General features: G+C 39.7%; 1 protein-coding gene across 1 annotated transcript in view; it reads left to right on the forward strand.

Moving 5' to 3' along the window:
- Positions 1 to 15,173, forward strand: part of LOC139934584 (maestro heat-like repeat-containing protein family member 1) — a 47,219-nt gene extending 32,046 nt beyond the window's left edge. The window contains exons 29-36 of the mRNA XM_071928863.1: positions 1,337 to 1,474; positions 2,656 to 2,770; positions 4,224 to 4,370; positions 5,322 to 5,510; positions 6,466 to 6,621; positions 7,782 to 7,916; positions 8,797 to 8,965; positions 10,400 to 15,173. Coding sequence (XP_071784964.1) covers positions 1,337 to 1,474; positions 2,656 to 2,770; positions 4,224 to 4,370; positions 5,322 to 5,510; positions 6,466 to 6,621; positions 7,782 to 7,916; positions 8,797 to 8,965; positions 10,400 to 10,482 — 1,132 coding nt within the window. The 3' untranslated portion in view covers positions 10,483 to 15,173. The remainder of the gene's footprint in view (positions 1 to 1,336; positions 1,475 to 2,655; positions 2,771 to 4,223; positions 4,371 to 5,321; positions 5,511 to 6,465; positions 6,622 to 7,781; positions 7,917 to 8,796; positions 8,966 to 10,399) is intronic.
- Positions 15,174 to 15,227: the final 54 nt, after the last annotated feature.

Consider the following 15,227-nt stretch of genomic DNA (forward strand, 5'->3'; position numbering starts at 1 on the left):
CCTCATTTACGAATATTGACAGTGTCGCTACCGTGGGCAGCGCGCCGTATCGATACCTCTCGTCACTAACCCCTGGTAGGGATGTACTGGGAAACAACGCTGATTGGCCCAGGAAATTGTACGCATCAGATGTCAAAGGCGTGCGCGCGTAGTTGTAAGATATTTGTATGTTGATCACGCCCGCATTTTTTTATGACACGAACATGTTTTTTTTAAAACAAAAACATTCTTGAAGACAAAATACATGCGTACGCGCGTAGAAAATATTGAATAATGAATATGTACGCTCATTTATGGCTCATTAAAATGTGCTAGCATATACATGTAGCACATTTAAATTGGCCAATTCCAGGGGTTATGAACGAGCAAGGCATGCTGGGAAAAAATGGCGCGGTCAGATCGATCACCCCTGGGAACGAGGTTGGAATAATGGCTCTTCACTCTTATATTTGGTTGGCAGAACCTCTATGAGGAAACCAGTGTCTTTGCATTGTTTTATACAATCAATGACACGTGTCGCTTGGATATGAAGGGAAACCCAGAACACCACGCTACTGACAGCCAGGGCCCAATTTCATGGCTCTGCTTACCGTAAGCACAGAATCAGCGCTTACGGAAGCAGAGAATTATGTGCTTCCGGCAAGCGTATTTCACGGGTTAGCGGCGACTTTTGGCTTTTGTGCGTGCGTACTCCACGTTACTAGGCAATCTACGCTTACAAGGCTAGCACAGAAATTCGGCGCTTGCACATAAGCGGGGAATCGTGATCGTAAGCACATAATTTGGCGGTAAGCAGAGCCATGAAATTGGGCCCAGCTCAGGATGGCTGTGGTAGTACCCATGTAAATCCTGTGTCCTCCTGCCCCTAACATCATAGGTCTGCTTTAAGCACAAACAATTGCGTCTGCGTCACACACCCATTACCCGTGTACAAAACAGCGTGATGCTCTTGCAGTGGATGCCAACCAAAATGTTAGTGCGCACGGGCTTTGTGCAATATACATACTTCATGAAACGGGTCCATTAAATGAGGTGTAACCATCTCTTTTGAGATGTGCACCACCACTGCTGGTTCTGGACCCTCGGTTCTTTTCAGAACCAACTGTTCTTTTCAGAACCACCCCATCTCATGTAGAGATAGTTATTACATGTACATGGTGTTACCGCAAACTCTTCTATACCTAATCTCCACCATGCAAAGTTTCAAATCCTACTTAGAACCAACCCTACTCAAAAAGAGATTTACACGTGGTGCTACCACAAACCCTCATCTAATGATGTTATTGCTGCACAATAACATAGTGAGACTTGATTGTCAATTTTGTGGGGTTTACAGAGTTGCAGTGGATGCCCTTAAGATGTTGATCCAGAGAGGCCAAGGAGCAGAGCTGATAAAGTTCCTGGAGGATGGAGGGGTGTGGGAAACCCTGCAAGACACTGAGAAGTATCAGGATGGGGTCACCATCTTAGCACAGTAAGACATGCTTTTAAATGTCAATTCATAAATAGACAGTTTCGCTATTCCTATTGGTGGAGAGCACGTCACGTGGGGGTGTTTAAACGGTTGGTAATGACCAGCTGGACTCTGTTTATAACCGGTTAGTCTTGGTGCAAGACGTTTTTTCCTTACAGGCGATGCGGGCGCTGTGGGTGAGTTGGCTGCGTTGTTTGTGAAAGGAAAATGAGAACGTCTTGCACCAAGACTACAACACGCACGAGCGAATATGATCCGGAAACTGGGGGCCTTAGTCATAACAATGCTACACACGGACGTCGTACATACAGAGCTCAAGCACGTCGGAACCGGATAAGTTTTACAGAGTTTCTTACTTTATTACGCCTTTAAACCAAAAAGGCATTTATGAATGGAAATAAAAGAGTAGTGACTCGTTCTTAAACGGCCGTTTAAAACCTCGCTGGGGTCATTGCCGTGCGACGATGGGGGCCTTTAATCACACAGCAACGACCCTGCCTGTTTTAAACGTCCGTTAAAGAACTCGTCGCTACCCTTTTATTCCCTTAGTATATCTCTGTCTATAATTTGTTTTTACCATTATTCTCTCTCTTCAGTCCGGTGGCGCAAATTGCGCTGCGGTAATCATCATAAGTTCGTGGCAAAGATCTTGATCTGCTGCAGATGTCGCTTTAGCTGCCACCGCCCTATCCGGTCTCCAATTCTTTATGTTGGTCGACCATGATCTTGCTGGATCTTTGTCAAAACCTCTGTGATGCATAATGTGTCAAAACAAAACACATCTTCTGAACGGCAACCTGTTTTTGCTCCGCATCAACTCACTCCCTATGTGTACGAAGCACTTGGGTAGGACGTGAACCCACAACTTTTGCATTGCTAGAGCAGATGTCTTACCACTAGACCCCCGAGCTAGGCCTAAGGTTTTGAACTGCCTCTAGCCAAATTGGAGCGATATTACAAAGAGCTAAGATCTATCTCAGCTATGTACATGTATCAATCTTTTGCTTAGCAAAATGTGATGTTACAATACAAATCACTGAGTTTTTTTTATGCTATTGTGAAATCAAGTCCTGTCCTCAATTTCCTTTCAACTGCAGTAAGGACTTCCTCACAAATTTCTTTTGCTTATCATCAAAAATACATGTACTTCTCTTGATTTTTTTATTTTTTTTTTTCCACAGAGGAATGGCGAAGCAGATGCCAGGCTACTTGGCTAAGATCGTGTCTTGTTTGATTCCGTCATTAGCGAGTCTGTATGAGCCACAACGAGTGGTCACTGCAGCTTTCTTGGCCGAGGTACGAAGAATTTGCATCCAGGGACCTGTCCCAACCCCACTCTTTTCTCTTCCCCCCCCCCCCCCCAATAAAAAAAAATTGTATATTCTTCATCGTCCAGATGTAAAATTAACATCTACATTGTATGAAATACCGCTTGAGTCATCATCATCATTTAGGCTGTGTTCATACGGTATACAATTGTTGCACGCTGTGACGAGCCCCATGGCCTTTTGTACACGCTGGGGGGGAATGAAACCATTTACCCTCGAGGGTGTACAAAACACAAGGACCCCAGTCACAGCTTGCAACAATTGTTTTGTTATACCTTTGTATAATTGTTATTCCTCTTCTCAAAGTTCTGTTGTCATCTTCAAACATTATTATTAATCTGCGATCTTCAAGATTGTTGATTCGTGGCAATTCTGTAATGTTCCTTTAAACATGTTAAAGGCAGTGGACACTATTGGTAATTGTCAAAGACTAGCCTTCACAGATGGTGTATCTCAACATATGCATAAAATAACAAACCTGTGAAAACTTGAGCTCAAACAGTCATCAAAGTTGCAAGATAATAATGAAAGAAGAAAACACCCTTGTCACACGAAGTTGTGTATGTTTAGATGGTTGATTTCGAGACCTCAAGTTCTAAACTTGAGGTCTCGAAATCAAATTCGTGGAAAATTACTTCTTTCTCCAAAACTATGGCACTTCAGAGGGAGCGGTTTCCCACAATGTTTTATACCACCAACCTCTCCCCATTACTTTTCACCAAGAATGTTTTTTTTGCTAATAATTATTTTGAGTAATTACCAATAGTGTCCACTGCCTTTAAACATGAAGTTCTGTGTACTAGAATGTAGTTGCATGATTTTAACCTGTGACCAGCAGATTAATATGCCAGTGTTCTACCAACTGAGCTATCTATAGCCATAACATTGGCCATCTCCCTATCGTGTCAGTTTCTTTGTACGGGGTGCCAGTCAGAAGCCATTCAACCTGTTACTGCTATGTAGCCAGGGATAACCTTAAGGGGATGCCACTTTTTATTTTAAATCTTAAGTTAGAAAAACTACTGGGGTAACTTGCTGGCTAAATGTGAAATAATTTTGGGCTGAACAAAGGAAAAAATTCAGAGCGGGACTCAAAATAAAAGAGCTGTGAAAAGCTTGAAATTAATACCAACTGAATAGATACACACATGGTGTTACCGCAAACCAAATATACATTGATACCTCACCAAATCCTATATACCTGAATAAAGAAAAACAATTAACAGCGGGATACAAAACAAAAGAGCTGTGAAAAGCTTGAAAAGTGTTTGTTGAACAAACTCAACATTTTAAAACTGAGACCCACCCCAACTCTTAAGAAATATTTTATGAGTTGCTTTCCCCAATCTCTCCAAAATTTTTATATTGTTTTGCCATTGTGCAAGTTTCAACCATTGAATATTTTTGTCTTGCATGCATAGTTGGTGAATCAGAAGTGTGGAGGGGACATGCAGCTGGTTGAAGACATCATGAATAACCTGTTGGGCAGGATGGTCGACTCTTGCCACGTTGTACGCATGCTCTGCATCAGAGGTCTGGGGAATATTGCCAGCCTGGGTCCCAATCAGGTAAGATGTCTGAACCAGTATTACTCTAAAAAGAGTTAGTATCGTCGAGTAGACATTTCCATTGTTGAAAAACAAAGTGTGCCGATTGGCATGGCCAGCCCAATCCTTTAAAAAAAAAAAAAAAAAGAATCATGAAATTTCTTGTATGATTTGTTGGTCAGTCTCCAACAATTCAATCCACTTGTATCTTCATGTTCTTTGAGTATTTTAGTAACATTTCGACAAGCTTTGGCTATCTGTTTTTGATTTGCATTTATGGCTTTCCGTAGTTTTTCAACCTCGGTTGGTGAAGCTCGGGCTGTGACCTCGCGATAGAAAGGTTCAAATAGCGCTCGTATGCATCATTAAGTTGGTCAAGGTGCTGTAACAAAAGAGGAACATTTTTTCAGGCAGGTTTGAAGTTTATGGATTATTTGACCTGTTTATGTAGCACCATGTAAGGGTTTACAAGGTGTTGCGGCGCATTCAGCAGCCACTGCTAGAAACCTTCTCTTTGCAATGAGTGTAAGAGGATTTTTTTCTCATGCATTGTACAACCAGGGGACTTGTGGCTTTACGACCCATTCGAAGGACAACGCAATAAGTGTCTTGCTCGAGGATACAAGTGCCCTGACTTGGACTCGAACCCACACTCTGCTGATCAGAAACACCAGAGTTTGAGTCCAGTGCTAATAACCCCTAGGCCATGACACGCCACGGTAGCACCATTTACACTGGTTCTAGCGCAAACCTCACCTAACAAAATAGTGTGTTATCCAGAATGGCACACAGAAGTGACAAAATGCCGATAATAAAAGAGTGGAAAGGAATTGCGTGTACCCCCGGAAGTGATAGTATTATTTAAATAGCCCTCACGCGGTCAAAAATACAGGGCATTGAAAGCTAATTTTATCAAAATAAGAGGTCTGTAGATTGTGTAAGATTTTGTGGTTCTTTTTGCAACTCCTAAAGGCCCAGAAGTATTGCACAACAGTTTTGTCGGCCATGATGGCGGGTATGGACGACAAGGAAGACACTGATGATCAGATCCTGCTGGAATCAATGACCGGTCTGTCGCGAATCATCGTCAAGATAGACGAGTCCAACATCAGACCCATTCTTGTCAATATCGCTCTCAGGATACGACCCTGCTTCGAAAAGGTAAGGTTCTTGCTCAGATTCTTTTTGTAAGGTACAGATGAAAAATTTATAAAAACCAAGAATGAAAAACCTTTAAAAAATGTTTATCAACTGTACGTGTGACCTGTGACCTGTGTACAAAAGAGCCACAGAGACTGTACTTCCTGCAGGCATGATTGGTATACAGCCCAAAGGAAGAAAACATACAATTTGATACTTGTGTTTCTCGAAAAATAAACCAATCTTTCCATGTACTGATATACAAATTTGACAATCTCCTTAAACAGCCATAAAGGATGATCTCAAATATATAGATATGACAGTTTTCTAACAGCTGCAGTCCATCCAGGAAACATAAAAAATATAACGAGTCTCTTACATGTACCTCACGTTAGAACATGGTAAAAATGGGTTTTTCTCCAGAATGCTCCAAGCCAAATTTCTGAAAAACTTGGGGTCAAACAAACCCGCGCAACAAAGGAATCTTGACGTCAGTGGCGGCTATTTGGTGTGGAAATGCCAAAACTGGAGAACTGTGTTCAAAACCAATAGGGGAAAATCGTCACTGGCGTCCAGGGTCATTATAATAGATAAGCCGTTTTTGACTCTCGACTGAAAAAGCCGCGCGGCTGGGTGCATTTTTGACTCGAGTTATTTATTACTAAATGCAAATTTTGAGAGTAAAATGGTTATTAACCGGTATCTGCGATGTCTATTTTTGGCCATAAAAAGGTAGTAGTTGACATATTGAGAGCATCCTTTACTGGCTCTTTAATTAAGAAACTGTTTCCCTATTATGTTGAATTTAATTCTAAATATTGCCCTGATTGTTGTACAAAATCTACCTGATTACAAGATGCAAATGTTGGCAGTTCTGTTATTGCACACTTCCAGCCTATTATTGCAAGAACAAGTCGCATACTAAATCATGTACTTTGCTTGTCTTTCTTATTGTACTACATGTACATGTAACTAGGATCGTGCCACCTCCAGAGCCGTGTCGTTCACCTTGTTTGGCAACTTGAGTCGTTTTGGTGACGGCCCATCAAAGGCGCCCTTCTTGGAACAGATTCATACAAACTTTGTCAGTCTGTTACTTCACCTGAATGATGAAGATGAAGATGTGAAGAATGTAAGTAAAGAGTCCTATTGGTTGAAAGGTAGTCACATGATCATGTTTAGGTGGTATTATTTAGGTCCTATTGGTTTAAAGATGGTCACATGACCATGTCTAGGTGGTATTATTTAGGTCCTATTGGTTGAAAGATGGTCACATGACCATGTTTAGGTGGTATTATTTAGGGCCTATTGGTTAAAAGATGGTCACATGACCATGTTTAGGTGGTATTATTTAGGTCCTATTGGTTAAAAGATGGTCACATGACCATGTTTAGGTGGTATTATTTAGGTCCTATTGGTTGAAAGTGGTGTTAAAGGGCTGTTAGAGACATACATGTAGCTTGAGCTGTTTGAGACCAGTTGGCTTTTAGTGCACTGACCGTTCACAGCCATGAATGTGTTGGTGCGCAAGCTGTTGCTTTTGCAAATGACACATAATGCAGACAAAAATTAGCACTTGTGCATATGCACAAACGTTGACTGTTGCAGGCATCTTGGCCATTGGCAAATCGGAGGACTTGAATTGAAGAAAATACCTTTTATGCAACTGGACTTGATAATGATACAAACTAGGGCTGTGATTTCATTTGCAAATGAAATACAGAGCTGTTCCTCAAAAGCCATTGGACACTTTTGGAACAGAAAAAAATTAAAAGTTCACAGATTTACAAATAACTTGCAGGGTTTACAGAAGGTAATGGTGAAAGACTTCTCTTGAAATATTGTTCCATGAAATGCTTATACTTTTTGAGAAAACATTAAAACAATATAAATTCTCGATATCGAGAATTACGGATTTATTTTAAACACATGTCATGACACGGCGAAACGTGCGGAAACAAGGGTGGGTTTTCCCGTTATTTTCTTGTGACTCCGATGACCAATTGAGCCTAAATTTTCACAGGTTTGTTATTTTAATATATAAGTTGTGATACACGAAGTGTGGGCCTTGGACAATACTGTTTACCTAAAATGTCCAATAGCTTTAAGGTGATATTATATGACATTTGATGACATGGTTACCAGAAGGCATTATATTTTTGGCTTGGCCTACTCCTTTGGCCACGATCCTGCCAGTCCTGAAGGGGCTGATTATTATCTAAATAACTGACAAAGCCAAGCCCAAGGCTAGGTTTCCCTTTGACCAAACATTGTTTTTCCATTCCTCGCCAGGCCTGTAAGTACGCCCTGAAGGAAGTCGGACCACGTCTTGGTTCGAGCGCTCTCAATCAAATGTTCCAGAAACATCTTCTCGACGGGCGCTCACTCAATTATGGAGAGTTCATGTTCAACCTCTCCAAAGTCATAGTAAGTTTGTTCTGATTGTTATTTTCCAATGTTTTGAATTAGCTGTCGCAAACTGCTCCATATCTTTGTTCGGGCTGCCAGTCAAAAGCACTGTAACTGCCAAATAGTGAGGGATTACACCTGGGCCCAAATTCATAGAGCTGCTAAGCAGAAAAATTTGCTTAGCATGATATTTCTTCCTTGATGAAAACCGGATTTCCAGTGAATTTCCATTTGTTGCATATTGCTTGTTACTGGTATTCTGCTGTTGTTTTCTAGATCCTGAAAATCGCGTGGAAATTTGGTTGGTAATCCTGTTTTTATGCGGAAGAAATTTCATGCTAAGCAAATTTTTGTGCTTAGCAGCTCTATGAAATTGGGCCCTGAGGTCATGATACAACCTTGGAAGCGGCAAGAGAGGGATCACCTTTAAGGGGATGGGATTTTTTATTTTAAATATCAATTTATAAACAAAGAAATTATCTACAAACACAGGAGTATACAAGTATTCTTGTGAGGTGAGGGATGATAATAACAATAACTAGAAATGATTGCATTTGTGCACAAATGCACAGCTCTTTCGTCAATAAACTTTTCAAATTTCTCAACTGAATTTGAAATTGTTTGTGTATTCAAAGCAATTTGCCCAATAATTTAGATTATACCATGTTCAGTTAGCATTTTATGACTTAAAGGTGTAAAAATTTATAAAATCATAAGAAATCATATGATGAAGTCATCATGACGTCATTTCACAGTTCACAAGAACTAGCCAATATCTAACAATCTACTAAGTTTCTACTTAACCATCAGAACTTGAATTTGATGCTCTTAACCACTCGGCCATGGCACCCTATGGGCAAAGAACCTTAATAAAAACAAGTCTTTTGTGTTTTTCTAGATCGAAAACTTCTTACAGAAAGTGAACTTCTACGTGATGGGAAATGTCAGTTTCTTCAAGAGCTCCTGGCCGGACATCCGCGGTAATGCTGCCATGTTTGCTGGGTTTCTATTGGGTAATCTGCCAGAGGCAAGTCATACGCTCATCACCAAGGAACATGTCTGTGGTGGTAAGAACACTTTTTTAAATGAGTTCATTTCTCTTAAAGGCACCGGACAGATTTGGTAATTAATAAAAATGTTTATAAGTGAAAAAAAACTTGGTAACGAGCAAAGGAGAGCTGTTGGTAGTGTAGAGACACGGTAAGGGAGAGCCGGTCCTGTAATTGATAAAGGACGAGCATTCGCCAAAATACAATCAATGATAATAAAAGTAATCAATGACAGCTAAAATATATCAAATAAACTTCTTCTGTATAGGTTTAATTCATTTAAAGCCATTGGACCCTTTCGGTACAGAAAAAAAAAAAAAAGTTCACAGATTTACAAATAACTTACAGGGTTTACAGAAGGTAGTGGTGAAAGACTTCCCTTGAAATATTATTCCATGAAATGCTTTACTTTTTGAGAAAGCAGTAAAACAGTATCAATTCTCGATAGCGAGAATTACGGATTTATTTTAAACACATGTCATGACACGGCGAAACGCGCGGATACAAGGGTGGGTTTTCCTGTTATTTTCTCCCGACTCCGATTACCGATTGAGCCTAAATTTTCACAGGTTTGTTATTTGATATAGAAGTTGTGATACACGAAGTGTGGGCCTTGGACAATTGTTTACCGAAAGGGTCCAATGGCTTTAACCCATAGCAAACATCATACAACAAGTTACAACACTACAGTACGCATATTATACAGTGTCACAGTGCACAGTGAAAGTTCACATAAAGATCGACAATGTGGCGTCCATGCTACACACGCGGACGAGCGCACTACACACGATCTATAAATAATCCGATCCAAACATGACCCTAAAAATCACAGTAATTCAGGTATACAATAGGGTTTAAACGTAAAACAATACTCACAAATAGCTCAATAATTCTTTTGCTCCCATATAAATAAGTTTTTGGAGCATGGCCAGAGCCGTGCTCCCTATAAAAATAGAGAGATTTACCACTCCAAAATAGTATGTGCTCTTTCAAGACGGAGCTATGGAAAAAGAGAGTGATTGTCACGTGACAATCCCAAAAGTTAATTTTTTAGAAGTTCAACAATGAGGGCGCACTTGGTGGATCCCTACAGTGGTTTAACACATTGTGAAAAACGGCTCCCTCTGAAGTAACGTAGTATTTGAGAAAGAGGTAATTTCTCACTCAAATAATAAAAGGCTTCATCTGAAAGCACACAAATTTGCCAAGTGAACCCAAATTTTCACAGATTTGTTATTTTATGCATACATGTATGTTGAGATACACCAAGTGAAAATACTGGTCTTTGACAATTACCAAGCATGTCCAGTACCTTTAACCAGTTTGCTGAAGGTTTTGTTTCATGCTGTCAGTGAATAACACATTTCGTGTGTTTTTATAAAAAAAAAAGTTTAATTGAATTAAATTGAAGTAACTAATCTTTTTTTTTTCTTCTGTCCTTTCTATACTCAGCACTCATCCTACTCTTGAAGGATCCAGACGCTGATGTGAAAGTGAAGGCCGCCGAAGCAATGAGCTTACTATCCGAGTACTAAACACTGTATTATTGGTAAGACCTTTGACCTTTGACCTTCGGAACCCCTAGGTCATTACCATGACAAAGGTTTCGAACCCCTTGCAACAGAGACCTCTTGGAGGTCAAAGGATTGCTTGAGAGTTGTGCCTGCCTTGTGCGTCTTCGTGAGCACATCATTTGAGCTCAGCTATGGTGGCCTTGCAAGGGGTCTATATACCCTATGCACAACACGCAGCGCACAAACTTGCGCGTATGCTGTCCACCATTTTGTGCGTCAAAGCGTGCATGAAAGGAACGGACACCGATAAAAAGGTAGAAATGGTAGACGCGCATTGTTCGGAGGTGGGTAAACACGTGTACCATTCTTTTGTGTGCGTTTTTGACACACAAAATGTTTGAAAGCAGAGGGGCGTGCGAGGGCGCTGCGCGTTTACAATTGGTCTATTGTATCGCTTAAAGTGTGCGCGCTTTGCTTGTAAATGCTTTAATGTAAAGAAAAATGTAAACTTATTGTGATGATTTTCTGAAGATACCCGCCCACAGAAACGCCGAAGCTGCAACACAACTAAAATGTTGTTGTTGTTCGAAAACCAAGTCTGCGAAGAGCGGACAGTAATTTCAGGTTACCAGCCAAAATGTTTTGTAACGTACAGTGCTTGTGACTGGTAAACATGCTGTGTAAAACACCGCAGTGAATTGTGTTGAGCTTTGTCTACTGAGTAAAAAAGGGTTTAAAGACAATCCCCAGATATGGGATGTGGAAGTAATGTTTCACTAAAGTTATGATATAAAAGTGTACTACATGTACTACGAAAAATGTATAATATTGATAAATATTAATGGGAGTTTATTGTGATGCCTTGCGTTTAAAAAAACAAACTTTTTCAAAGCAAATGCAAAAAAAAAGTTAAGGCAGGTGCACACTTTATTTTAATGTTGAGAAAACAAAAAATTTAATGTCTGGTGCATTGACTTTGAATTTTTTTTAATGCATTATTTACCTCCAGTGCTGTTTGACTAGAGTGAGGGGATCTGCCTATTTAAAATAATACGTAGGGGAAAAATTGTTGGCTTGCAATTGACGAGACATGAAAGCAAGTGCATTTATTTATAGTGCGGTTAAAATGGGAAAAAAACATGGATGGAGCTACATCAGCTGGGTAACCCTCAGAGCTGCTTTAAAGGTGTCGAGGGACGAGTACAAAGCTGGATCCTTCTGTAGATTGTTTCAGTCCGAGATGGTGCGGGGGAAGAAGGCGTTAGTGTATGCTGATGAGCTGGTTTGTGGGATCCTGAAACAAGAGCTGTGAAGGCATTGCGCAAGTTGGTTTCTGAAAAGTGAGTTCATTCCAATCCTCCAAAGGGTTCTCCCCAGGACTTTTCAAACCTTGCTCCCCACTCCCTTTTTAAAATCTAATGGTGGTAGCCCATTTACATTCCAGTATGGGTTTTCCATAGACTGTAGTCAAACTTTGGAAGTACACGTTGTTACATGTTGATTGGCTGGTGTAATACCAGATTAAAATTACTCCTGTAATATTAATAAGCTTTCTCCCTCAAGATTTTGTCAAAACTGGAGGGCATTCTGGAGCCAAGTTTTGGAAGTTCGGCTTTAGCACGCCAAGTTGAATTAACAATTTATTATCCTTCCTGCTTAACCAACAATGGCCTGTGATTGGCTACCTACTATGTAGGAGTCATGAATTATTCATAGCAGACAAATTTGCATATCCCCTCACCCCCTCCATCAGTCAGTTTTGCTAATAGAGATAAATGTACAATCTTCCTCAGAGGAATATATATATTTTGGTTGATTTGTATTCAAACATTCCTGAGGCATAATTAATAATTTTGTTCATTGTACATGTACCAGCAATGGCGTGGTACACAGTGAAGTGCAATTGATGAATGACTGGACTCTGTTCCAGTTTATGGGACGAAGAAAACAGGCCAAGAATTTCATAAAGCCGTCCTGCCCTCTTTGTCTCGAAGGAATCGCTGAAGAATAAAATACTCCATAAATACTTGGTACGCACGCATTAGCCTTGGAATGAGGTGCATGCTGGTCTAGGGTATTTTTTGCAGTCGTAACCAAAAACTTATTCAAACGTTCACCTGGATTGTTGATAATCATGATTTAATTTTGGATTTGTTGAAACAAATCTTTTAATTCGTAGCCAATCTGTTTTGGGTTGAAATTGCCATTGGTTGATCACTGGCGATTGAGTGAAACAGTTATTGGTTGCAGCTGTAAAAAGTAACTGATAAAGTTTGGTCGCTAGCTTGACCAGTATGCACCTCATTCCATGGCTGATGCACGTGTACCAAGTATTTACATAGTAGTCTAGGGCTCTTTTCAAATCCACGGCTTCGGATTTGGTTTCAGGCTCCGTTCTCCCGTCTAAAGCCCTGAGCACGTACTCAAAGCACGCGCGATTGTCAAAACAACCGCAGGGCCAAGCTTGCCTGAGCTGAATTGCAGGGCCAAGCTTGCCTGAGCTGAATCTGGAGACGAAGCCGTGGTTTTGAAAAGTGCCTATGTCTTTGGGGTGAGATTTGTAAAGTCAATAATCAGAACTAATGGGCCTTGCCAAACCTCAGCTTGAGCTTCGTGGATTGGGCTCTGTCTGCAGTCTGCGTTTAACATGTTGACTCGTATCAAACAGAGTTTGGAGGTCACACCTGAGCCTAATTTAAAAAGCGGTTTAGCAGAAAATACTGCTCGACACATTTCTTTGCTAAGCAAAAATTTAGTGGGGCACCAGTCACAACATTGTAAAAATTATGTAATTTTGGCTGGTAACCTGTTTCTATTAAGCGATACTTTTCCTTGCTCAGCAAGTTTTTGTGCTTACAGGCTTTATGAAATTGAACCCCGAGCCCAAACTGAGGATTGGAAAAGACCTGAGGTATGTTTGTGGCTTCTTTGTAAATGTTCAACCTTTAAACTGGTGCTCGCTTTAGGTCTTTTTTCTTCTTTCAAATTTAGAGAAAGCTGAAAACACATTTTTGATGGTTTCTTTAAGGACACTTTTAAGTAGTAAGGAATTAGGATGGAATAATTTGGCTTAAAGTAGAACAACATTGGAAATTTTTTCTCTTTTTTTCGATTTTAAGATTTAAAAACTTTTATTTGACCTTTGTGTAACATAGGCAAGAGAAAAATTTCAGAACGATAGACCAAATTGTTTTTAAGACATAGTCGAAAGTTATGCAAAAGAGAATAATATTTTGTGATTTATATTGTATTATACAAATATAACCTGGTTTGAGGGTGACTAGTTGATATTGGCTTCCCAAGGTATTGGAAGTTGGCAAACTAGTTCCCAAAGCGATGCCGAGGGAACTAGTTTTTCAACTTCCAATACCGAGGGGAGCTCATATCGACTAGTCGGCCAAAATAAACCATGTTTTATTTCTTTTACTATACTTCATACATAATTCAGTTGTTTGGAGCAAGGGAAAATTACATCTGTGGAATAAAATGAACCATGATAAGTTTGTTCATGCTATTGGCGGTGCTAGAGCGATGTTCGTGCGGTAGCGGGGAGCACATGACAAGTAGAATAGCGCCGGGGATGACGTCGCATAATGGAAATGCGCATGACAAGTAGAATAGCTCCAAAGGAGCTATTGCTTCTCATGCGCATTTATAACTTGCATTAATACTCACGTGCCCTTGGTAATTAGCAAAAATAACACCTGGCACGTGATGATGAATGAACCAATGAGAACTCGACTCTCATTCATGAATATGTATGAGGTATAGTAAAAGCTATTGGGGTCCAATCTCATGGCTCTGCTTACTGTAAGCAAAACATTAGCGATTAAAAAAAAGCTAAACAGTTCGGCGCTTACAGAAAGTGCTTTTCATAGGTTAGCAAGTAATTTTTGTGCTTGCAAACACGATACTACACATTGTTCGCCAACACAGCTAACGCAGAAATTCTGCATCACTAACTTGTGAATGGTGGCGCAAGCGCAGAATTGTGCAGCAGGCAGAGTCGTGAAATTAACCTCAGATAAGATTTATAAAATCATGTATGCTTTGCACATAATTAAAACAAATATATATTAAAGTAAATAACATTTAATTATAAGACAATAATTTAATGATTATATTGAAATTAACGAGCGTTAATTTGTTTCATTTTTTTTCCATTTAACCACCATTATTACAGAAATTGTTATATGTATTTCCTATGAAAATTTATTTTTAAAAACATTCATCGAATGTTAAAGAATCAAATATAATGTACAGCATTAGAGATTATGTCAACTATTTCTAAGAACTAAAAATATCAAACTTTGAGTTCGCTTGAACCCAAAACTCTGCCCAGACATGCCAGAGGCGATAGGATGGGTGTGGTCTTGTTATGAGTGTAAGGGGCCCATAGTAGATCAACTTGTTTTCTCCGTGGCGTCTATATGAAATTTGTGATAAAACTTGGTTATTCTTTTGACTAAAAGTCACTAAGATGTGTTTTTGTTAATTGGGTTATAAATCTTCTTTTGGTACTATTATTATATTAACACTTTAGTACTATAGTACTTTTCAAGTCAGAAGTTCTAAATGAGTTTTAGTAGTACATAAACATTAAATGTATTTCAATGGACACAAATTTTGCCAAACTGAAACAAGTGCAAGTTCAAATTTAAAGTGGGTACACATATGGCTGTTGCATATTAAATGAATGGTTTAATGTGAAACTTTCTTTGTAGTCCATTTTGTTTGGTGATGTTTATGAATGTACAGTATGTCAT

This window comes from Asterias amurensis, chromosome 3, assembly GCF_032118995.1.
Source record: "Asterias amurensis chromosome 3, ASM3211899v1".
Lineage (NCBI taxonomy): Eukaryota > Metazoa > Echinodermata > Asteroidea > Forcipulatida > Asteriidae > Asterias > Asterias amurensis.